The sequence below is a fragment of the Onychomys torridus genome, chromosome 2, assembly GCF_903995425.1.
Source record: "Onychomys torridus chromosome 2, mOncTor1.1, whole genome shotgun sequence".
NCBI classification, from domain to species: Eukaryota; Metazoa; Chordata; class Mammalia; order Rodentia; family Cricetidae; genus Onychomys; species Onychomys torridus.
Genome location: NC_050444.1, coordinates 80216730 through 80243051, shown reverse-complemented (window position 1 = coordinate 80243051; position 26322 = coordinate 80216730). Strand labels below are relative to the sequence as shown.

Genomic DNA, 26322 nt, shown 5'->3' with positions numbered 1-26322 from the left:
GGTTCTTTAAAAAAAAGAAAAAAGCTGTTTTCCCAAAGGAGATGATCTGCATAATTTGGGGAGTGAGAAGTACAGCCTTTGTCCACTGACAGAACCCCCAAAACACAGAAACAGAGCAGTCATCGTCACTGAGGGAATCTTAAAAGCCAGTAGGTCAAACGGTTAAAAAAAGATGTGTAGTGGGGACCTAGGAACCGCTTCTAGAAATCAATGAGGAAAAGATAACTCACTAGAAAACGGTCTCAGAATGACAGACAATTATTCACAGCAGAAACACAAATATTGAAACACATTAATAACAGTCAGACACTAAAATGGAAACAAGATGGACTCCACTTTAAAAAGCCTCCATCTAAATGGGGGCAGAGTATGGGGAAGAAGCTGCATTCTTGGCCACTGCTCCATGACGTCTGCGCTCATACTCTGTGAGCCATTTTGGCTAAGTGGAGAAATAAGCAGGCAACGACAAAGATGTCTACCAAAACTCCTGAGTGGAGAAAAGATGAACTAGTGCATATGTATAGGCTATCATTAAAAGTTGTGCTACGTTTTTACAAGGGAATGAAAACCAGTCCACAACACATTAAGTAAAAAAGGAAAATGGAAGATGTGTAGCCTGACGCCATTTTAACAAGAAAATAAAACTTAAATTGTCTATTCATAACTTCATTTTGAAAGTTCTAAGGATGCGTACCATGTTAGGTATTTGTTCCATAGTACTTTCAGTCCCGCAGTAAGTATGAATATATTATTTTTGTACATTGTAAAACTCATTAGGACTTGGAACTATTGGAAAAAGTAAACTTCTTTTTCATTTGATCTAAGACTTTCTTTTCAAAATGTCTCCTAAGGGATTTTATCAGAGATACAAAAATATATGCGTAAGGAGTTAATGCACATTTATAAAAGTAAAAAAAAAAATACAATTAAATTGAGGTATTTTAAAAACAGACCTTGGCACATTTGTGCAAAGCAGTAAGAACTTGTTTAGAAATAGTAAGCTCCACACCTCCAATCTCAGCACTTGGGAGGCAGAGGAAGGCAAAGCTCTGAGTTCAAGGCCAGCCTGATGGACATAGCAAGTTTCAGGTTGTCAGTGGCTGCAAAGTGAGACACCAAATCTCAATCTACCTCCCTCCCTCTGCCACCCCTACTCTAGGACCCAACAGTAGGCTCGGCACCTTAAAGTAGGTGCTTTCTCACGGGTCTACAATCTCCAGCCCTCGTGGTTTATGGCAGAACACCCACACCCCAAGTAAGACTGAGACAGAAGTCGTATCTGTGTAGCAGTTTCTAAGAGTCCTCTTTCCAGTACCCTATCTATTACTGCCCGCTCCTTATTGCAATGGCTGTTCATCGCTATTCCAGTCGTAAGGCACTAGAATGTTAAATAAAGCAAACGCTGGTCTCACTTCCACGTAAAAACAAGTTAGCTCTGAATGCTTGCCATTTTCAGTGTTTGCTTTCAAAACTTTTAACTAACATTATTTTATACATATTAACCATTTTAGTTAAATAAAATCCTTTTTACAATGATTATGAATGAATTTTAAAATAGAAACAATTTTATGACTTGTACCGGAGTCAACTTGAATCCTAATATTCTTTCCCCATAAGCAAAGTTAAGACTCATCATAAATACCAACTTGTAAACATATTTAAAGATGGGTTTCATGTTTCCTGAAATACTATGAAAACACGGGCATAATACTTATAGTTACTCCATCCATTGCTGTTCCAATGATACAGCCATCTCCATTTGGAATATTCATCCGAGAAGACTGGTGAATTATTCATATGTGAAGTAGGTTTACATTTCAGCAAATTGGTTGTGAGTAGTCATACAATTTTCAGGTATTTTTAAAGCTTTATTTTATTCTTAATCACACGTGTTTGGGATGGGGAATGTGCCCAGGTGCCCTCAGAAGTTAGGGGTGTGAAATCCCCTGGAACGAAGTTATGAGCCACCTGACATGGATGCTTGGAACTGTTCTTAGGTCCTCCATTAGAGCATCACATACGCTTAACTACTGAGCTGTCTGTCTCTCTAGCTCCTAACGCTTTTTATTATTAGATCAGTTTAGTATCCCAACAAAGATGCCTGAGATTAAGCATCAGGGAATCATTTTTGTTTTGTTCAAAGAACAATGTCGAATATGCCAAATGTGATAAACAACACATAGAGAACCCCATCTGACTAAAAGCACTTTTCTGAAAATAAAGAAAACTAGGACCTGACAGATATTTAAGAGAAAAAAATTGTTTTATTTTGCGAGACAGGGTTTCTCTGTAGACCAGGCTGGCCTCGAACTCACAGAGATCCACCTGCCTCTGCCTTCTGAGTGCTGGGACTAAAGGCGTGCGTCACCATACCTAGCTTTAAAGTATATATTTTTTAATGTGTGTGGGTGCTTTACCTGCATATATGTCTGTGTACCGTGTATGTGCCTGGTGCCTGCAGAGCCCAGAAGGGGTGTCAGATCCTCTGGGACTGGAGTTAAAGGCAGTTATGAGCTATATGGGTGCTGGGAAACAAATGCGGGTCCTTTGGCAGCATGAGCTGTTAACTTCTGGATCATCTCTCCAGCCTGCCTTTATGTATGTAGATCAGCATAACTTTGTATTTATTTGAAAAGCATTGAATCCCCCTGGGAGTAAAGGAAAAAGGTTCACAGAGGTGTCTATACAGACAGCAAACAGAGGTGCTGTCACACACCCATGATCCCAACACATGGGAGGTGGATTCTAGAGGATCAGTTGTTCGAGTCCACCTTCCGCTATGTAACAAACCGAGACCAGCCTCGGCTACACACCTCCTCAGAAATGGAAACAAACGAGAGCTGCACAAGCAAGAGGACCTGTCAAAGCCTGTTTCGGTGGCTAGTGTTGGAGGTCAGAGGCAAAGGGACCCCGAGGGCCCAGTGGCCAGGGACTGAGCTAAAATGTTGAGCTCCTGGTTCACTGAGAGATCCTGTCTCAAAAGTTACACAGACAAGCACTTGACTTTGACCACTGGCCTCTGCGAGCGCGCACACACACACGCACACACACACACACACACACACACACACACCACAGTAAGTATGTAAATAAGTAAATCAAACAGCCCACAGCTAATTATCAGTGCAGAGCATTCTGCTCCCTAAGTAGGCCCAGGGCTACAGAAAGCCTGTGAATTAACCAGCTACAGATCCATTACTCAAGAATTTTATTACCTTACAAAGTTGTGTAATAGCTGTGTACATAAATGCTTCCTTTTCCAGGGCTGTCCCCTTCAGGGTTAAGATATGGAGTGCCTGGCTTTGTACATACTGTCAATATCCCAGGGTCCAATGCAGGCCACCAGACCAACAATTTGACTTTCCCCCCAAATTGTGGCCTGCTTTTTAAATTGGTAGAGTTACAAAAACAGCTATCTTTGCAGAAAATAATTTATTAGCTGAAACTTGGTCATCATGCCCAAAACAGAAAGGACACAATGACAGAGCAGGCTCTAACTAGAGACACTACTGACACACACGGGCTGAGTTTATTGGACTGCTTATTTCTGTAAATCTTAGGCTGTTAGAGTTTATTGGACTGCTTATTTCTGTAAATCTTAGGCTGTTAGAGTTTATTGGACTGCTTATTTCTGTAAATCTTAGGCTGTTATCAACAAATAGAAAAAAACAACAGAAAATCTCACTACATTAGAGCAAACACTATACACGTGATGGACACAAAACTAGAGCTTTATTTAAAGCACAAGTGCACAGACAGTTATGAAGCAAAAACAGTGAGCTGATATAAATGAAACATCTTAGTGTAAAAGGTCAGTGAGTAGCGAAATAAAAATGAAACCAGTACCACATACTCTTAGTAACCAAACGGTCTATATTACAAACATCGACAGGCAGGAGCAGCTGACACATTCTCACAGTTTCTTTCATTTTAATCCACACTCTTCTTCTTCTTCCTTTCCCAAGTTGGAATTGTAGCAGCTTTAAAAAGAGGTTTTCAATTATGACTTGAGTGAGGCAGACACACAGGTGCCTTTTTCCACATCAATCATCTAGAAGCCAAGTGTCTAGAAAACACACAGAAAGATGACAACCTACCAACCTGGGCAAGTAAGTACATCCTAAAAGGACAGCACAGCCCTCTGTGGTTTCATGAAAATTTCCCCCTAAGCATATTAGTTGTGGTTTACAGCATTTCCAAACAGATGCCCGGTCTTCAGCCATAGGGACTGAAATGATAAATCTGTCTTTTTATCCCCTAAGTCCTCAGTGATGGAAGACAAGTATACACACTTCTACGATTTATAACAAAACAAAGGACCTCACTGAAGATGACCCTAGCCTCCATTCCACGAAAGCACATCAAGTCTTCTTGTAGTGGCCAGCTGGGCCACATACTGATTCTGGTCGATTCAAGTATGGCAGCCATTCTCTTCAACAGCCTTCAGGTCAATGGGACTTTAACGTTTATATTACCACCCAGAGAGGGAAATGATCACTCACCACGAGGCTGATCTGGCAACTACATGTCCAATTTTAGCATTGAATGTTTACATGGGGAAATGGAAACTATAAATTAAAAACCTACCAAGTATTTATTCTATTTGTTCAAAAAATTGCTCTAGACATAAAGGCCTTGGAGAGAGAGATTCAAAACACAAGATCCAAGGGTGGAAAATAAATCTGAAAATAAATGCCCACTGCTAACTGAGAGAGACTCCATCATTGGACCTACTATGCACAGTCTTTGGTGTCTGAAATCTCCCAGGACAGAAATCAAGAAATGCTCAGTGTGGTTCTGGGGCTGGGTGATGAGAGCTGCTTACACCTCACAGAACTCAGTTTCCTCTTACTGCTTCGGCACCACATGGAGGCCTGGACGCTTAAAGCACATCTGGCAGGGATACTCACAGTTAAATCTGCCTTTCTCTGCCTCTCAACCTGCCTAACACTGTGACCCTCTAATACAATTCCTCATGCTGTGGGGACCCCAACCACAAAATGATTTTCCTTGCTGCTTCATAACTGTAATTTTGCTACTGTTATAAAATGTAATGTAAATAGCTGATATGCAGGCTATGTGACCCCTGGAAAAGGGCCACTCAACCCTCCAAAGGGGCTGCAACCCACAGGTTGAGAGCCACCGCTCTGAACAGAGAAGTGACCGTGGCCTTGAGGAATTAGTTTTAATAATGTTAGAATTAAATCAGTAATTTCAGCACCCATGTGTCCAAACACAGCACTGGCTGTCACTATGCCTCTGGTAGTCACACAAAAAGCCTGAATCTACCTCCAGGGATTATCCTTTCATTAAAGGGATCTTATAATTATTATCTGTTGAGCTGACAGGAGGAAACCCAGTACTAAGTGGGGAATTTTGGCATGCTGGTGTGAAAAGGCTCTTTAGGAAGCAGCCTTCTTTACTTAATATTTCATGATACTTTAACCTCCGCTGTGAAAGAATAAATACTATTATAATGATATGTTCTTCGTGCTGAATTTTGACCAAGCACAGGAGACAGAGTTAATCTGTCGTCAGAGTGTGTGGAAGCACTGAGGCAAGCGGGAAACACCAGGCACTGAACTGGACAGACGGCCATGAAAGACCGGATGGGCATACTAAATACACTCCACAGACCTAAGTAAATACTGGATACAAAAGCTGACATTAGGAACTGTAAGGTATAAATTAAATCATTAACTATTCTTCTTTTGGTCTGTTTTTTAAAAATTATTATGTGTAAGTCTGTGCAGATGTTGTGGCCTGGAGCTAGAATTACAGATACCAGATGTAGTAGCTGGGAACAGAACTAGGGTCCTCTGGAGGAGCAGTACATGCTCTAACCACCGAGCCATCTCTCCAGCCCCTAAATTACTAGTTTTCTTATAGATGCAGTTCTAACAGTAAGCCACGCTGAGCTGCTAGAGAGCAAGTGAGCCTCACAGGCTCCTGCGGCTATACCCTTCAACCTAACAGCCAAGCCAGGGACACTGGTCTGCTCCACTGCCACTCTGCTGGGCTTTCTTCTTCTGTAAAAAGGCTCAGTGACAAAGAACTTAAACCCAAACCAAACAGAACGCTTGCCTTCTCTTTTCGAAGGCGTGTGGAAGGCAAGCTCTCTGGGCCACGATGATACACAGGAACCATGTTTAATGCTGCATGACAATCATATTTCCTTTGTGAGGCCACTAAGTGCTGGCTCCAAAGACTAGACCAAGTACTTCCTTCCTCAAGTGTCTGTCTCTGTCTCTGTCTCTGTCTCTCACACACACACACACACACACACACACACACACACACACACACACAGCCTAACTCTAGGAAATGATAGCAGCGGAGGCTAGCGATTCCACAGCAACATTATAAACTCTGAACAAGCATCTAGAACAACATGCAAAACCTCAAAAGTCACTCAAAGATCTCATAATGCATAGAAATTGTAATGTTTTTTGGCAAGTTTCTTTCATAACAAATGCTTTATAAAGCAAAAGTTTTTTAGTTATAAATGCTATTTTTAAAGTGTAACATAATGGATTGCTGGTATAAAAGTTCAGTTAGATAAAGTTAACCTGGCTGGACTAATACTAAATATGAACACCCAGTATAAATAATCAATTATAAATTAATAGTACAGTACTCTAAGGTACGTGACTTATAAAATGTAACAACACAGACACTCCACAGCCACTAAAACACTGTGTGCACAATAACTGTTAGGGTTCTACATTTCCGATGCCGTCCTAACTCTACCTACCACAAACGAGTAAACTAGGTCAGAGCATTTGCAAAGTTCCCCGTGGAAATCAATGCAAAATGGTAAGAATGCTAACTCCAGTGTCATACCGAGTCAGACATTCCATAAAAAGACAACTACAGTGCACTTTAAAAATCCTAAAATCTGATATTGTCTCCACTGATCTGATAAACACACTTTGAAAACTGTGTCTGCGAAATTTCTTATGCTTGAATTCCAGAAGAAAAGTCAAGCTAACACAGGAAACCCACTTTGCATTTCTAATCTCCCTACTGCAGATCTGTATCACCGCCTACCGCTTTTCCCTTTTTACCGCTGAATAAATTCATTTAAGAAAATCTTAATTATGTTGATAAAATTGTAATCCTTTTGACTGAAGGTATGTCTCAAACTGTCAAATAGTACAAATTGTATCTCAAACCAATAACATGGATACCGTAGAGCTGATTTCCAGGAGAATGCCCAATGAAACAGGAATTCCCTTTGGTCCATGATCTGAATCCAATACTTAAGAGATGTGGGTAGTTTGCCTCCCCATTTATAGTTGAAAACTAACTCTAAGTGGGTCGAGCGGAGTGACATTTGTTAGGAAACAAGCACACTAGAAGTGATTCTAACAAATTTTACAATGAAACACGGCTAAAAATCAAGATATAACCCTATACAATGAAAAGTTAGGTTTCACATTCAAACAGCCTATAACAAACATGAGGGTTAATTCTGGGACAGTGGTGCACACCTTTGATCCCAGCACTCCAGTCGCAGAGGCGGAGGCAGGCAGATCTCTCTGAGTTCAAAGCCAACCTGGTCTACATAGTTCTAGCTAGCCAAAGCTACACCACAAGACCCAGTCTTAAAAACCCAAACAAATACACAGAAGTTTAAAATATAATTTGGAAAAGAAGAAAAACGCATTTAATTCAGGGTTTACTTCTATGTAGGTGGGATTTCTTCCCTAAATTCTATCACATTTTTCTGTAAGGATAGGAGTCAGGTGTGTCTGGGTTCTCCTGGCTCTAATCCTTACGAGACCGTAAGACCCAGGTACTCATCTCTGTGGGGGCTGTGGAGCAGAGGTAACATCAGCCCATTCAGCACAGCCAGTCTCAAAGGACAGAGGAGGCCTAGGAGTCACTGGGTGAGACAGCTTCTTAGGTCCTTCCCAGGGGTAGCCTCTAATACCACAATTCAACAAAGACAATGGCTTTATAGCAATACTCTGACCTAACTAATACTGATTGTAATTCATCATGGCTTGCACTAAAACTCAATTTAGTACACTAAAATGTCATATTTTTAAGAAACCACAATCTTTAATACCAAATCAGGCCTTTCATTCAGTTCTGGCAAACCCAACGGGTCAATTTTCAGGTACGCTGGACTTTAAGAAATCTGTCTTCCTTTTCTCTGCTTAGAAAGGTGAAATCAGAGTTGCTGGTAGTTTACTGATACAATCCCCTTTATCTGCTATCAGTAGAAACTCAGCAGTGACTGGAAGGTGGTACCTACAGTGTACTCTGGGTTCCCAGACCTGTCCGACAGGAAGGAGTGCTGATTTTCATCCCAGCCCTAGCACTCTGCTTATGAAAGGACAGCCTAGCCTAACTGCTGGGTCCCAGGCTCCAGTCAAAGCCCTTTCTCAAAAGACTGTCTTGTACCAGAGATTTTATCTACAGCTTGTCACTTCAGAGAGCCTACTGCAGAATTACCAGAGCACAAGTGAGTAGTGTCTGAATAGCAGGCACAGTAAAGGACAGGATTTGGTGGGAACAGGATGTCCTTCAGGGACCACTGCTCCTACCCACTCACTCTGTGACCGGGACAACCCATCCGATTTTCTCCCTTACAGTAGAGCAGCAATGTTCATTTAAAATGGTTACTAATAAAGACAACTTAGAGAAGCACCTGGTCCAGGGGCACACTGTACACTCTAACAAATGACTGTCATAATACAGCCTGACTTTCCTGTGTGTATGCACCTACGTGAACACAGGGATGGTACAAATGGCTTCACCGTATTACCAATTTTAAGAAAAACTACCCCAGCACTGGGAGGCAGAGGCAGGTCTACAGAGTGAGTTCCAGGACAGCCAGGACTATACAGAGAAACCCTGTCTTGGGGTATGTGGGGTGAAGCTCTAAGGAAAAGTCTCCATAAACTACTCAAAGGGCTGGAGAGATGGCTCAGTGGTTAAGAGTACCGACTGCTCTTCCAGAGGACCCAGGTTCAATTCCCAGCAACCACATGGTGGCTCACAGCTGTCTGTAAGTTCATTTCCAGGGGACCCGACACCTCCACACAAACATACATGCAGGTGAAACACTAGTGTACACAATAAAAATGATTAAAAAAATACTCCAGGAAGTGGGATACATTCTGCAGCAAATTGGAATATTTTAAGCAACTGCAGAGGTACAAAGTGAAAGACAATGCACAATAGGATCAGCACAGAGATTAGGGGAGGGGAAAGGCTGGGCTCTCAAAAATAAAACTGCTATTATAGCACTGTTATATTCTCTTTGAGAACAGGAAGAACTGTATACATCTTTATAGACTTCCCACTGACTGGACAGTCAATAAATATTTGTCTCTGTAGTCATAAATTTTCATCTTGGTAAATTCATCGATAGTATGGCTCTGGATGTTAATTAACACCAGTTTCCAATACTAAGAACCACTGAAAAACCAGAGACTTAACCTACACCAGAAAAGATGCAGGCATAATTGTAGCTCAGGTAACACTTTAATTTTGGGAAATGAGCTGTGTATGGTGCTGCTTTTCTGTAGCCCCAGCACTCGGGATCTGGGGGATGAGGGTGAGGACGGACAATGTGGAGAAACCCTGTATCAAGCAGAACACAACACAATAACTTAAGAGAAAGCGAATCAACAGGGAAATTCTAAGATAGTTAAAATTATGAAATAAATATTTAATAGTTGACATATATTATGTATGAAACATTTCACATTAGCCCTAATAACCATGATAAATGCTGCCGCACACCTCTGCCACGGCATGGAATTATTTTATAAGTTAAAAATCTAAGTAATAAAAACAGCATCTGGTAGTGGTATATCCTCAGAATTGTTTAGATAAAAATACAAAATTTAGTGTGCGGTGGCGGCGGCGGTGTTAGCGGCGGCTGCAGAAAAGCGTTTGGCGCGGTGTCTCACACCATTTTGCTGGTGCAGCCTACCAAGAGCCCAGAAGGCAGGACTTAGGCTGACTGTGAGTCTGTGAATGAGTGCATGGAAGGTGTCTGTAAAATGCACGAAGAGCATCTGCAGAGAATGCATCCCAACAGCCCCTCCATCACATACGGTATGGGTCAGTTGTTGGACTTTATCCATGATCTGGCAGACCTCAACTGTCTTGTTCACCGAGCTGATACACAGACGTATCAGCCTTACAACAAAGACTGGATCAAAGAGAAGATCTATGTGCTCCTTCGTGGACAGGCCCAACAGGCTGGGAAGTAGTTGAGTTGGAAGCATCTGGGGCTGAGGGTGGGCTTGGCACAGGAGCATACAGCATGCTGTAGTGAACATTTTGTATGATAGTAACCCTGTTTCCATTTTGTTACTAGAGCCCAGATTGAATGGATGGCATGACAGAGAATGATCTTTCCACTCTGGAACCACCACTGCCCCTTTGCTCCTTTCCTTTCTCTTTTACTTAAACATTTTTATGATAAGTCAGAGAAAGTGTTCTTTGCCAGTTAAGGTTGGTTCCAGTCCTTGAAACTGTTTGTATCTGCTTTACAGCAGGGAGAGTGCACTAACCCTGTGTGTGGTAGGGATGGTGACGAGCTTAGTTATGTCCTCTGGGAAAGTCTTAGTGAAAAATAAAAAATGTTCTATAAAAAAAAATAAATAAATACAAAATTTAGAGGTAGTCACGGACTTTGTATAATTTAATTAAAGAGGTTCTAGGTTGGCTATGCTTCTTCTAGTAAGCCATTTTTCAAAAAGTTATTTTAATCTAAATATCACAGTGTTCCTATCTGGTTAGTTAACACAGCAAAAAAAAAAAAAAAAAAAAGAGTAATTCACCTTATTGATGTAGTTGTCTTGATGCAAATGTAGCACTTGAGATTAGGCAGGGCAGATGCTCCCTTCAGGACTCAACAACCCCAGCAGGGACTCAGAACTGCCTAGCTCCATCCTTAGTTGAGTGCACAGTGACAGGCTTCCTTCCTCAAAACCAACTCTGCTGCCAACATGATCGAGGATTTAATAACTATGACGATAAAAAATGACAAGTATGCCACATAAAACAGCCTTTCAAAATGTTCCCTTACAGCGGGCTTATCTGACTCCAAGAGTGGGGAGGGTCTGCAGAGGAACTGGGAGAAAGCAGCTGTGTGTAAGTGGGGCGATGGGAGGCGGGTTGGAGGATCGTGTGCAATCATGAAATACCACCCAGCATTCCTGAAGCCAGACAGCCTTCAGCAAGGAAAGACACTGTTCTCATTTCTGGCTCAAACCACCCAAACCAACAACCAGCTCGTAGATGAACAGGAAAAGACTGGGGTGAGAAGACAGACTCCTTCCTCATCTGACTTAAGATTTCACCATAAAATGAGAATAATTTGCTTCCTCTCTAGGTTGCTCAAAGGATTTAGACAATACTTGTATAGAAATATATACCTTTTCTTAATGATGCTTCTCTCAGAAGGACAAGCTCATAAAGTTACTTCTACCCACCAAGGCCCCAGGCAGACCTGCCACTTCTGCACTAAAGACCACAGCCTAGAAGAAAGGCCCTGTGTGCTTATTACATATTGATGTGAAGAGCCACTTAGCCATGGGAAAGCTCGGCTCTGTGACAATTTAGTAAAGCAAATGAAAATATTTCTCTTTTCATATCAGAAGATAATAAAGTACCACCTATCTTCCAAGCTAATGTGAGTGATAAGGTTGATCTGAAGAATAAACAGCTCCCCAACAGGGTGCTCAACTGTGACAAACCAATGCTGGTTTTCAGAGCCCTTCTATATTACTGATTGCATAGAATGGGAAGGAACCCAGTTCAGTCTTACTGTGGCTCTAATGACTAAATTTATTTGATTTTTGAAGTGTTTTAATTAATAATTCACTACAATCTTCAAGACTTGAAAACAAAGACTAGAAAAACCACCACAAATGTTTAACCAAAATTATTTCAACTACAGATTACCACAGATAGATGCATTTCTATTTACTTAGAAGAAACTCAAGAATGCTTTGACTTCTGCTAAGCCTGGTAACTAAATATTGTGATTTAACATGAGTGTCAATGCTCCTTTGATCTTAAGCACAGAGTCAAGTGATTGCCTAGGGAAAAGAGCTGGATTTAATGCTTAGACATAGTAACAGGATCCTGCAGCTTGCTGTGTCCACCAAGGTGTCCAGATTTTTAGTGGGGCCTCCATTTTCTACCTTCTCCTTCATTCTTGATGGACAATCTAACACTTGGAAATATTTTCAAAGTTCTTGAAAGTTTGAAACTTCTTGTAAATCTGATGATCAAACTCATTTACACTGACTTGGGGAAAAAGAGCATCCTCCACAGGTCCAATCACACCACTAAAAATGAGCTGTGTAACATAAGTCTCCCCACCCCTCACGCTATCAGAACTTGCATATTATTTAGAAATGAGGCGTCTTCCAAAAAAGAATGGCACCTCTATTCTTCCTTCTACACGCCGTGCCCCCCCCCCCCAAGAAAAGTTTGTTAAACATTGGGATCTCCATATATGGTGAAAAGTGAGGTCCAGGAGCTTAAAACTCTACACTAAAAATATATGTAAATAACTTGACGCTGAGCTTATGATACCCCCTTCATGATCTGCTCTGGCTCAGCAACATCCTGCATGAACAGTAAAGTTGTCTCCTCCAGATGCATATAGAATTTTTAAAAATTAAAAAAATAAATCCATCTGTGAAGAAGATTAAAAGCGGGGCGTGAGGAGGCCAGGAGGAGCGGGGACATGGTGTCTTGAATGACTCAGTTTCCTTTCTGACGGTTTTTTCAAAACGGAATTCTTTCTCTACCATTGCCTGAGAACCACTATGGTTTTGCCAAGTCTGTAACAGCAATTACATGGAATCACCCACAAGCACACCTATTTGTCTCAAGCCTATAAATACTGTGTTAGTGATACTAAACTATTGCCATTGGCTTATCTGTAAAAAGAAAAATAGAGATTTGCATTTTATAAAGTTAACACTGAGGGGAGGTGAAAGGCGACGAAATGCAGTATACAGTGATAGTTTCTTGGGACACAGAAACCAAAGTGAGGTCTTGAGCAAGCCACCTGGTCAAGCTGTGTCTGAGGAAGAGTCGTAAGAGGAGACAATGAAATTCCCGCTGTTGGAGCGGCCTGCCACTGACTGGGCAGCCTGCTGGCTCAGGTTGTTGCAGATGAGAACCAGCTGGTTGCTCTGGGCCTCAGACAAGGTGCTACAGCTCTGGTAGACGCTGAAGTTGGTTTTCCTGCCCGGGATGTTGCCCTTCTCGCACATGGTTTTCACCATCTTGGCTAGCTTGTTCTTGCCAAGGGCCTGGCAATTGTACCAATGCAGAGCCGCCAAGTTCACAACTGGCTTGATGGACAAGTAGAAGGGGGCATCCTCATAGCGCATGGCAGGAGGCCTCCGCTGGGCATATTCTTTATAGTCCTGCACCGGGCAAGTCTGTGGGGCATGCTGGGTGGCATAAACTCGTGAGTCTGTCCCTCCTCTCTTGGTTTTGGCATTCAGATCACCAGTGTCCTGACCCATCCATTCCAAATATTCGAGCCCGGTTTCTGTGACCCGGAGCCGGATGTCGCCCCATTTCAAGGTAGATCCATGGAAGCCTGTGCAGTGGCCAAAAGCTTTTGTATTGTTAAGCCAGACAAGGTTGAGCAGACCTTCAGGGTTGTACCGGCTCAGCAGTCCTCTCTTCCGCAGTATGAGCTCGTCGGCAAAGGTGAGCTTCATGGACTTGTGTGGCTTGTTTCCTTTTCCTTTGCAGCGGAGCTCAATCTGCTTCTGTTTCAGGGCCTCCTGGGAACGCTTAAACTCCTTATCCCTGGTGATGCTGTAGCCATACCGGTGCTCTTTCAGGTACCGTTCCAGCCCACACTGGTAATTTGCCAAGCTGTTGGGTTCGTACTCAGACCCATCCTTCTGCCTGGCATCCACGAAGAAGGAGGCAAGGTAGGCATCTAGCTCCTTGCAAGGGATGACATAGATCTCTCTGGTTTCCGAAGGGTACTTGGAGATGAGGAACTCCCGGAAATTGCGGAGCGCGGTCTGCGTGCTCCGGATGGTTTTCTCATTCTGCTCCCTGCTGAGCTCAGCTGCTCTTTCATCCTGGTCTGCAACAAACGGGGGAGGGAGGGACAGAGAGGGTGTTGATGAGTTCAGACAGTGCACTTGCTACTCTGAAATAAAGTTTCCTTTTATAATGAAACGGGAAAGATGGATCAATTTTGAGAGGACAGCGATAACAGTATTGAAAGCATTGTCGCGCTATTGAAGCCAAATTCAGTTTCACAAATGTCCTGGACAAAATATGGCCCATGATGAGAAAACTTGTTAAAACATTAAATTTTGTTATTATTGTGGTGTGTGTGTGTGTGTGTGTGTGTGTGTGTGTGTGTGTGAGTGAGTGTAGATGCAAATCCTTCCACCTGTACAAAGTTCCAGGGATTGAACTCAGGTCCTCGGGCTTGCGCAGCAGGCACCTTTATCTCTGGAGCCACCTTGCTAGCTCTGAGTAGCTGGCACCTAGCTCAGTGAGTGGAAGTTTGCAGACAGGGCGAGACTGCGGGCAGTCTTTTGGATTGAGGGAAAATGTGGGGCAGAAATGTGCTATCCGTCCTGTGCAGCTTGAAGACACCCTCCCCAGCTGGTAGTGTCACTTCATTTGTGAAACTGGAGGTGGCATGGGCTCCACTGACTGGCTGCACTGCCACCTAACACATCACTGAGAGCCGGTTTAGAAGGGAATGAACACATTCGATGGCAGCTCATTTGATACTTGCTCTTCTTAAGAATTCAGGTCCACACAAGTTTTAAGTATTCTTTATGGAGAGCAAAACAGTTTGTATGTAATTAAGAGTCAACCTGATATTTTGAAAGAAACCCAGGACTAAACTTCACAGTAACATGAACTTTATAACTGAGGTGAAAGAAAGGGCCTATCTTGGTTCAGTTTGTCTTCTTGATTTATTCTTTACCTTCTTCTGCCTGAAGGACTTGAGGTACAAGCTCCAGATCATCCATAAGCAGCACTGCTCCAAGGTAGCAGCAGGCTTCACACTGTACATGCTTAGCCAAGTACAGGCCACCTGCCCACAAGCCCACGAACCTGCATTTTAACCAGTACTCTATGCTCGTGATGAGACTCAAAAGCATTCCCAGGAGGACAAAGTTCTAACAGCTCAGGCCTGTGATCCTGCTCCTTAGGAAGCCCTCAGGGGGTAGGGGTCTCAAGTTCAAAGCATACCCAGACTCAGAAAAGTCAAGCTCTATGCCTGTGTCCTGTGTAGGAAACTCCATTTTGCCCATTTAAAAAAAGGTTGAGAAACACTATTTAAGTGGTTTCATTTCAGTAACATTTAATTTAAACTTGAAACCTTAATATTACTAATAAAAATAGTTGGTTTAAAAAACCACCTGCTGTGTGTGTCAGATGTGGTCTGGACAAAACTCAGAAACCCAACATAATTACACGACAGAAAGCCAGTCTACATACTGCTATGCGATGAAGTTGGTTTTCCTAGTAGTTTTTTTTGTTTTGTTTTGTTTTGTTGTTTTTTTTTTTAGCTGAGGATCGAACCCAGGGCCTTGTGCTTGCTAGGCAAGCGCTCTACCACTGAGCTAAATCCCCAACCCAGTCTCCTAGTGGTTTTTAAGAGGGAAACACAGAAATTAATTTAAAACAACAAAAAATACAACTTAAGACTTGAGTATAGCATTTTGTTTACTGAAAATATCTATATAGGAAAATTTTCAGATTAATTTGTAAGACTGCTCAGTGGAGGTCTTTGTAATTACTATACCCAATAATGGAAAGTTTTTAATAAACTGGAGTTTATTCATAGAACACACTACTTTTTTATAAAGCATTACCATATATTACTGTATGTCTATGAACAACCATGTTATTTTTAAATGGCAATTCTGAGACAGATTTCCAAATTTCATTAAGTAAACAGGCACACTGGAGAGATGACATCTCCAAAATTCAAGGACACAAAGAGACTTTCTGTTTCAACAGCTTAACTTTTAGTCATCTTTTTTTGGGGGGCACGGGGGGGGGGGTTCAAGACAGGGTTTCTCTGTGTAGCTTTGCGCCTTTCCTGGAACTCACTCTGTAGCCCAGGCTGGCCTCGTCAGAGTTGAGAGTGACCTTTCAGCAGCTGTTGGCATGTGAAGTCAGAGGCCAGCACAGGTTTGCTTTGGCTGTTTATGCAAATGTCTAAGAGCAGTCTGAAAACTTCAAAGGCCTTCCAGGAAATAAATGTTCACAGGCAGCTTTAGGGAAAAGATTTCCAGCCCCTCAACACTCACATGAGCTGTTAGACTGAGTCTGTACACCTTATTATTGAAATTTTCCCAGGGGCCTGCCCTGAGAAAATCCTTCCCAGAGTCCTGGGGAAGACGCTATGTCTGGTGTGGTGTTATCTGAGGGAAAAGAATCTATGTACACCATGCTCTTTGGTCTGTTTATTTTTCTAAGACAAAATGCTATCTATACAGCTTCAGCTTCCTCCTCACATTCAGTTCCTCTCTGTCCCTTCTTTTCTGCCCTCTAATAACTAAGCTCTTATGCTTTCGATCTCATCTTCATCCCCTGTTCCCTCGTCCTCCATCTTCCCTCCCTCTTCTCCTCTCCTGCCCCGATTCAAGTCCACCTATAGTCTGCAAAACTTTTTCTTGCTCTTTACTCCTCAGCCTAAGCCAGTCTGCCTTACTATCCACAGAAACTCTGCCTTGTTCTCTTCTCTCTGGCCACGCAACTCTGGACCAGGAATTCTGCTCCACTCTTTACTGCACCTGGTCATGCAAAAAAACTCCTTGTTCTAAGAAGTTGCTCTAGGACTGTAAGAGGAGGGGGCGATCTGAGCTTGATTTGCACAAGAAGCAAAGCTATGCACCTCGGAGGCTGTCCTCGAAAGGAGGTTTTACTGTAGCTTAGGGGCTTCAGGCACCTAGCGGGTGGTCTGGCCAGCTATTCTGTTATCTGTGGGTCCTTGGATGCTTTGTTTGGAGATGGCTCTATCTTTGGATGTAGCTAAAGGGGATATTTGCAAAAGACAGGCACTCAATTCAAATGCTAAAAAGGGAGCGGGAGCCCTGAGGCAGAAGGCCTTGACTATGTGACCTTATCTAAGTACTATGAATGTATATGCCCAAGGAGTGGTTCACATAGACTGTTCTTGGGGAATTATATGCACAAGAAATTCATAGCAAGACACAGCCGAATATTAAAAGCTGAATAACACCAAATATTCCCCGATAAATGGCTTCCCTCTAGAAAAATTCTTGGACCTTTCTAGGTATAGCTTTATTATACACAGGTTGAGTCTCTACACTATCTTCTTGTGGCTCACAGCACGGTCCCCTGAAATCCACTACAGTACCTGTTCAGAGGTGCAATTATCAATCAATGATCAAATTGTAGTACTTCCTATTAAAAATCCTAACAGATAAGATCTGCCATAGAAACTGTCTTGGGAGTCTGAACCAAGGTGCTACAAACTAGGATTTCCCAAGGGGATGTTGGATAAGGGCAGTTGAATCTTTAAGCTGGAATATTGTAGAGCTAACAAAACACCCCAGGTAAACGAGAGATTTAAAATTTCATTCATTTCAGTGTGCTTGTATTTGCAAGGTACTCAATAACTACCATCAGAATCCATCATGAGATACCAACTCAGGTTGGGGATTTAGCTCAGTGGTAGAGCGCTTGCCTAGCAAGTGCAAGGCCCTGGGCTCGATCCTCAGCTCAAAAAAAGAAAGAAAGAAAGGAAAAAAAAAGGAGATACCAACTCTACTTAGCCAACACTCATTTTTAGTTTGTAAAATATTCGATATTTTTACCTCCTTTTATAAAAATGAATTGAAATTTGATTTTAAAACTTTTGTGTGTCAACTTAAGAGTGATGATTTCAGGGCATGTAGCAAATAGTCCGGTGCACAGGACATGAAGCATGGGGCAGCCTGCTGCAGTGGAGCTGGTGAGGGGCACTGTGAAATGGTGTCATCACAGGACACAGCTCCCTGACCAGATGGCCAGCTCTCCTCTCTGTCTCTGCCACATTTTCAGCTCCAAAAGAACCCACTCTGAGCTGACCTCCTCAGTCTATCCTCAGCCTCATCTTGCTTGCAAGGCTTGCCTTCTTGTTTGCCCGGTCTCAAGCTTAGTTTAAGAAACAAGTTGCATCTGCAGAAAAGCAGCCCTAGTGAGCTGTAGCATGGCCGCTGTCTTTTCGAAGGCAGCTTGAAGCTGGAAGGGAAGATATCCTCATTCACTTTGTATGAAAAAGGGCAAAGAAACAATTTTCAAACCCAGTATAAGTAGTAAGTTCTCAGCTAATAACAAAATCAATCAAGAGAAAATCAATAGGAGATACAAACCAACTACAAGTATCATGCGTCAGTCTCCAGAAAAGTTTCTGCTCCATTCCTTTTAAAACTTTATTAGGAGCCAGGCAGTGGTAGTGCATGAATTTAATCCCAGCACTCAGGAGGCAGAGCCAGGCGAATCTTTGTGTGTTTAAGTCCAGCCTGGTCTCCAGAGTGAGTTCCAGGACAGGCTCCAAAGCTACACAGAGAAACCCTGTCTCGAAAAAAATTAAAACCAAAACCAAAACCAAAAAACCAAACCAAACAAACAAAATTATTAGGTATAACATATACAGAATATAGTCATTATGTGCATACAATTTTGACCTGTGAATCTAGTAACCGCTTGGAAGAATTCCTTCTTCCATCATCACCTAGCACCAAGAAAACTGCTCTCCTGACTTGAAATACAGTTGGGCTGGCCTATTACTATAATGCCTATGCATGGACTCTTGGGCATCTGGCTTCGCCCCCTGTTGTGCATTTGCAGGTTCTTCACCCTCATGGCAGTGTGATGTTCCACTAGCCGTAAATCCAGCATCTCAGTGCACATGCACTCAAAGGCCGAGAAAAGTTAACAAAGCAGAGTATGGCAGTCAAAAGCATGCGGACACAGTGATTTTCTTCTAATTAGAGCAAATTTTTGGTTTTTGTATCTGTGTATACCTGTTCATGTGTACAGTATTGCAGGTGTGTGTGCACAGTACTTGCTTGGTATAGCCAGAGCTTGACCATCGGCTTCTTCAATGCTCCTCACATTATACTTGTGTGCGATGTGTGCACATTCATCTGTATGAGTGTGGGTGCACATGAAGAGGTCAGAGGACAATCTTGAGTTTCAATTCTTCACAATGAGACAGTTCACCACCACATGGAGTGGGCTAGCTGGGAACTCTTCTCCATTTCACTGCAAAAGGACTGGGGTTTTACATGAACACACCACCCCCAGACTTAGTTCCAGGCATTCAAATTCAGGTTTTCCTTCTTGCGTGGTCAACCCTTTATCCATTCAGCCATCTCTCCAGCTCTTCTACTTAATCTCTTGAGACAAGAGTTCCTTATTGAACTTAGAACTCATCAATTTGCTAGCCTGGCTACCCTAGTTCCAGGGATCCTCTTGTCTCTGCCTCTGCAGAAATGGAATTATGAGTACACAATGCTATACATGACTTTTTACACTGGTGCTAGGAATCTGAACTCAGGTCCTCAGGTTTGCATAGAAAGAACTTTGCCAACTGAGCCATCTCCCCACCCCTGAATCAGTGCTTCTCAACCTTTCCCTTAATATAATTCTTCATGTTGTGTTGACCCCAACCATAAAATTATTTCGTTGCTCCTTTATAACTGTAATTTTGCTACTGTTATGAACCGTAATATAAGTATCTGATATACAGGATATCTGATATGTGACAGGTTGAGAACTGCTGCCCTAGATCAGGTATTTGAATCAAGGAAATAAATGAGCAGGGATGAAAATAATGTCTCCTACAGCTTCCACTAGCCTGTATGCCTAACAGGCTCATCAATATGTATGTCCTGAGACCTAGCATGTAACTTAGGACTTAAGGATCTATCCTACAAAGCTTCATCTTCCCCTCAGCCAGTGCCTGCCCACCCACCTGGGCAGCAGCCTGAAACCTCAGCCTTCTCCCTCCCTCTCTAGAGCCAGGCTGGGCCACCTCACTTTCACACCAAGTGACAGGTCAGGAAATAAGTGGTCTACCAGCATAATAAACACAGCTCTTGTTTTATGGATTTGCCATCTAGTAGGAGGGCAGTAACCAGAGTCAATCTTTAGACTAGCCCAAGTGCTGTGAGGAAAACCAGCCTTTTTAGCAGATGTAGTCAGCTATCCAGAACACTTCCCAGTTCCCTACAGCCAGAGTAGTGTTTACACCCTGTTCATGCTCCATTAATCCAATTATTCCCTCCCTTGTTAGGAAATGGCATGGAAACACACATAATTAGAGCAGTATCTTACGTTCTCATTTAATTTGAGGACGTCTATGATAGATTTAAATCCAGACACATTTGCTCTATTGATGCTGCATCCAATTAAACAAGCAAACTTAGCTATGGCATCCCTGCGTGCTGTTATTAAAGCAATGCATCTGCAGTGAGAGTTCCTGATGTTTAACTTCTATTATTTTCATGTAAAACAAAGATTATTTTGTCTCCTTTTTCACTTAGTAATGTTCTAATTCTCTATAAACTCGTGAACAATAAGCCCATGAGCTTATTAAATAAGAATGTATTTTAAATTTGAAAGATAAAATATCTGGTGAGCTGATTTACATGTAGGAAGCTGAGGTTGGAATCAATAATGAATACATACTCACGAGTACCATTAAGCCCTGAGAATTTGAAGAATTTCTGCGGGGGAAAAGACAAAGCCTTAACAGTTGTGAGAAGACACCACAGCTAGAGAGGTCAGCAATGCACAGACAGCTAGTTTAGCAGGCCATGGCACTGTGAACTGCTTGTGTTCTGTCGGAGCTGAGATCTTCCAGCTGGAGCTGTATGGGCATGCCCTCTATCTTTAATCTATGGAGGGAGTGGACGATGTTCTGGAAGGCCGGTGCCATTTGATTAAGCAGCAGAGGAGAGTGAAGTGTCCCTGAAGAAGCTGCTTAAGGAAAAGGCAGATATGAGAAGCAGCAGCTTATGCTCATGAGTTCCAAGCACTGACCCCTGTGTAGGGAGAAAACTAGACCAGCAGGGTGACCATGGAGACTATGCTAAGCACTAAGAACCCCCAAATGTTGAAACTGATAGAAGTACTTTCTAAAGAAGTAAATCAATCCACAGCCATCTTCCCACCTCCGCTGCCCTGACTCCTCCTCTGCTGTTACTACTTTCTAGTGCCTATCATCATCCGTGTGTGCTCATTTTCGATTTGTCTCCCTCTGCACAGCTGACTCCTTCGATGTCAATGACTTGTCCAGTCCGGAAGGGCATCTGAGAAGTAAAAGTGCTCAGCAGACCAACGTTGCTGGGCTGGGTCAGCACTCAGGGTCAAAGGAAAGTCACTGAGATAACTGTATAATTTCGGAGTTCACTTCAGATCACCTAAGAGGACTGCATTTAGAAAGCATGAAGAATAAAGCAAGGATCACTGGTTTAAATTTGTGGTGTCACAACCAGACTTCACTCGATCCTTTTGTAGGACTGGTAACAGGAAGCGGTGGTCGGGGATGGTGGTGTTGACTATCCATAGTAATGGTATGAAATGACAAAGGAGGCTCTGGTAGTTTTCCCCAGGGATATTTCTGTAGGAAAGTAGAATTACCAGCTATCACAACAAACAGCTTGCCGGGCATGGCGGCACAAGCCTGTAAACCAGTTAGAAGCCGAGGCCGGGATTGTGAGTTGAGGCCAGCCTAGGCTACATAGTAAAATGATTTCAAAGAACTCCAACCCAAAACAACAACAAAAATTGCTGCAAGATAACATCTTTATCTTATTAGGATAAGAAAACAATATTTTAACAAAGTCTGTGTTGGAATCTATGTAACCATAAAAGACAATGACAGCCCCTCCCCCTTTCCTGATCTTCATTTTAAAGACAAACTGGTATTATAATGTGAGGTACTTACCTCTTCACAGATATATTTTGTTTGAGAGAAGCAAATTTCTTATGACTTTCTATGTTGGAGAGATAAGATTCCTGTTTGTTAGTGGCTTTAACAATTTTATTTTTTAGTGGCTATAAAACTTACTTGGCAAAATTTGTGCTTCATTTTTGAAAATAGCAATAGCTTAATATCCACAATAGTAAGCTATGGTTGCCTTAACTGTAGAAAAGAAACAGCGGTGATTTTATAATTGACATTAAAAGTCATTGGCTTCCTGCTCCTCTAAGCCTGTTCCTTGCCCACTTTCTGCCTGTTGCTTGAGCTTTAAGCCCAAGCTACTTTCTAGGACTGTTAACATCACCAAGGGAAGCCGGGCCTCTTTCACTGTAGCTATCTGACCAACAAATGATTCCTACACTTTGTTCATCTTTTTCAGTTGTAGTAAAACACATCACACACACACACACACACACACACACACGCACGCACGCACGCACGCACGCACGCACGCACGCACGCACATGCTTCAAGAACCTAAAACTAAAAACGGTATGGTTAGTCCAGTGTGTTTTTGACAGCGTCTTTTACTGTAGTAGCACTCACTCAAAGACATCCATCAACTGCTTATCATCCTGGGTGGGTGCACCATGTGATTCCAAAACCTCTGGAGAATTTCCTCAACATAAATTTGGGAAAAATAAAGGAAGCACAACATTTTGTAGTGTTTATTAAATCAACACAGGAGTCTGACATGCAGGAAAAAGACTGTTTCTCTCTTATCTGTGCCAGTAGTTACCTATGTATGAATTAAATCAGACCATGGAGATGTGTGCTGAAAGGTGGGAGCGAGACGCCATTAACTTAGGGCTATCAAGGTGCACGAGTCTGATTTTAACAAGTCACCAGATGGTTCTAATACAGGTGTGGTCCATGAGTGCACACTTTGAGTGCCTGGAAAGGTCTCTTCTTCCTCCCAGGAAGCCCACGACCAAGTTCGGGTCTCAGATACATTACCAGCCAGGCTGCCTGCAGAGTAGAGATAGAGTCTGATATTTTCACTTCCCAGGCAAGACAGTTGCTAAACACTGGGGAAGTTTTGTTTGTTGTTTGTTTTGGAGACAGGGTCTCTATACCATGATGGCTTTGAGATCATGTAATCTTCTTGCTTCAGGTCTCCTTCTCTGGAATCCTTGTTATTTATTTCATTTTAATTTTTAGTATGTGTGTATGTTTTGTATTACTGGGTTTGTGCATGTCACTGTAGTGCCTGTGGAGGCCAGAAGAGGTTATTGGATCCTCCAGAACTGGAGTTATAGGCAGTTTGGAGTGCTGGGAACTAAACTCTGCAAGAATAGTACACACTTTTAAACCACTGAGTTCTCCCTCCAGCCCCTGGAATCATTCTTAAGTTAAACACTGTTTACCTAACTATAAGACCATTTTTAAATCATATCTACTAGGCCCCATCCACCTGATATAGGTAGTGTGGTCAATGGTTAATAGATCTTTGCCAATATAACATCCTTTTCAAATCTTAGAAGCACTGCTTGAGCTGAGCTACATAAAATCATGTCTTTTTAAACCTAAGCCTTAGTATCTTCAATTGAAGTGGTTATAAATTGGACCTCTTAAGAGTTGTATGACAGTTGAATAAGACAGACTGAGAAGTATATGCGGTATTGGGCACACACTTTATCAAGTTCAACCCTTTAGAAAATGTGTTCCAATGCACTGAGCCCACATCTCCCTATCTCAGCTGGACATGTGGCCCAATGACAGAGCACTTGCCAAGAATGAATCCTGGGTTTGATAGCCAGTACCACAAACCAAAAACACCAGTCTTTTAGTCTCAACTGAGTTCCACTATTTATGCTTTTTTGTAGCAAAACATTTGCTAATTTTTCTAAACCTTGTTATAAGCCATTCATGCATAAGTAAATACTTGGCTATGGGCAGTTATGAACTGGAATTTATATCTCAAACAGCCTTTTGGAAGACCATCCATCCCCAAGCTTATGGTGTCACTATGAGACAAGGTAAGGTACCTGACTGAGTTCAGCATAGAATTAAACAATGGTACAATCATAGAATTCTCTCTTCTGAAAATGTGGGCTTTTTAAATTAACAAAGTAAGACACTAAAAGGCAAAAAGGAGATAATCCAACAGGTATAAAAATAAATTAGGAAAAACCTAAATCTCAAGGTTAATTTCTACTCATGGAAAGAAACTGGGCATTCCAAAGCAAAGGCAAAAGAAGAGGAGAACAAGAGAATAAATATTGTATGATATTAATCACAATAAAGAGCACTTTCATCCTGGCTGAAATATATTCTTAAATCAATGTTAGAATGTGGCTGCATTTGTAGGCCTGACAGCATAAAAACTGCACGACGGTAATTAATGTAATAAATCATCTTGTGGACCTTTTCATAGAGCCGGATAGGGCTCATTGATATACTGCTTATTAGAGACCATGGAACTTCTCCCCACCTTTTATGACACTGCCAGAGACACTGAATCAAGAGTACCTTCTGATGTGTCTGAAATACCCGCCACTGGTGTAACAGATAAAGTGTATGGTGAGCTGCTGCCGGCCGACTTGGAGACACAGCCCAGCACACACAGTCCCCCAACAGTCCTGTTCTCCCTCTGACTTTCCTTGGCTTGAGGAAGTGGGGAAGAACGCAGACTCATCATCGAGTCAACACTGACATTTCCCACAGATTCGGTAGTGACGCCTCAGTGCTGCCCTCACACCAGCAGCTCCTATCCGGTTCATTCTTTACTGATTCTGTAAGTACACAACACAGAAATCTTACACAGACATTTCCAATCGACCTACACGGTTTCCCAGTGCTTTTAACATGACTCCAGAAAGAAACACACTAAAAAATTCAACAATAAACCACTTCCCAAAGTGAAAAACAGAGAATTTAGCCTTGACAGCAGAGCACCTCAGTGAGCTGACACACCCTGAATCTGCTGTGCACATCTCACTTCTGATTTCTAAAAGCTAAACTAAAGAAATAGATGGTTTAAAAGAGCCGGGCGGTGGTGGCGCACGCCTTTAATCCCAGCACTCGGGAGGCAGAAGCAGGCGGATCTCTGTGAGTTCGAGGCCAACCTGGTCTCCAAAGCGAGTTCCAGGAAAGGTGCAAAGCTACACAGAGAAACCCTGTCTCAAAAAACCAAAAAAAAAAAAAAAAAAAAAGAGTAACTACTCATATATGCAAAAGGGATTACCCTTGGGAAATACAAAAAACACAGCAAAGGCTAAAACAATAACAAAACACACACACACCCATAAATCTACCACTGAGACACTGTCATTGGATACATTTTGATGCCTGTCTGGTTTTCCAATTACATTTTCCTCCCTTTAGTGCTGAGGATGAACCCACTAACTAGGGAAATGTTCTACTGCTGGCTACCACCCTCAGCTCTCAATTTAAAATTTAATTTAAAATACTACCCTTTAATTACCAAGAGTAGAGTCCATTCTGTCCTAATTACAGCCTTTGTTTTCCTTTTGTGTCCTATCTTACTTTTCTCTGAAAATATTGCTTTGTCAATTACACAAGACCAAAAAAATAAAAATAAATAAATAAATCACTGTTAATAGAGCCTGGTTGAGTTATCATTTCTGATACATTCTTTTCACTCATTGGATTTGGAATTGAATTTACACAGTTGACTCAGAAATCCCTAGCTGATTCTAGGGCATTCCTTATGCCCCGGACCATGCTGATTCCACTGCTCTCCACACTGCAGCAAGAGTAAACCTCAATGCCACCCTGTCCATGCTGTTCCCTGCTCAACTGCCAGGAAATCCTACCACAAAGCCCTGGCCACCTCACCGTCCCGTTCTTCCTTCCAGCCACAGGGGCATCTACTCATGGTTTCAAAAGTCCTCTTCTTTCAGTAACTTAGGAGCGCCTCTATTCAAAGGGTTTGCACGTGAGCCCTCCTTCAAAAATATACTTCTGCCCTCCATCTCTTATGGTCTCATCCTTAATTCTCAGCCAATGCCACTCTCCTTAGGGAACCTTCCCAAATCCTCCCCAATCTCAACTGATTCTCGTTTCTTTTCTATCACAGCATCTCTAGTAATGTGTATTACACACTTGTGTGAGTATGTGACTAACATCTGATACCACCTTACAGTATAAGCTTCATCAAGCTGGGGACTTACATTTTCACCATGGATTCTTCCACGACTGAAGAAGTGAATAGCAGGTACTGATAAACAGTTAAGTGAATTAATTTAAGTATCAGAACATATCCACTAAAACTGTATAAGAAAACTCTAAAGCCAAAAGAGAACAGAAAGTTAGGTCCTAGTCTTTTAGAAATGATTTATTATTTCATTCGGTGAGTGTGTGTGTCA

General features: G+C 42.2%; 1 protein-coding gene and 1 pseudogene across 4 annotated transcripts in view; one reads left to right on the top strand and one right to left on the bottom strand.

The window, feature by feature from the left end:
- Nucleotides 1-26322, bottom strand: part of Kiaa1958 (KIAA1958 ortholog) — a 166322-nt gene that overhangs the window by 32962 nt on the left and 107038 nt on the right. For 2 of the 4 annotated variants that reach the window (XM_036178014.1, XM_036178016.1), the window contains one exon: nt 10813-14101. The exons of 1 other annotated variant lie outside the window; for it this stretch is intronic. In XM_036178014.1, coding sequence (XP_036033907.1) covers nt 13059-14101 — 1043 coding nt within the window. In that variant the 3' untranslated portion in view covers nt 10813-13058. Of the gene's footprint in view, nt 1-10812; nt 14102-26322 lie in introns of those variants that run through there. One more of the 4 variants, XM_036178017.1, reaches the window with a different exon arrangement.
- LOC118577375 lies at nt 4331-10235 on the top strand (annotated as a pseudogene).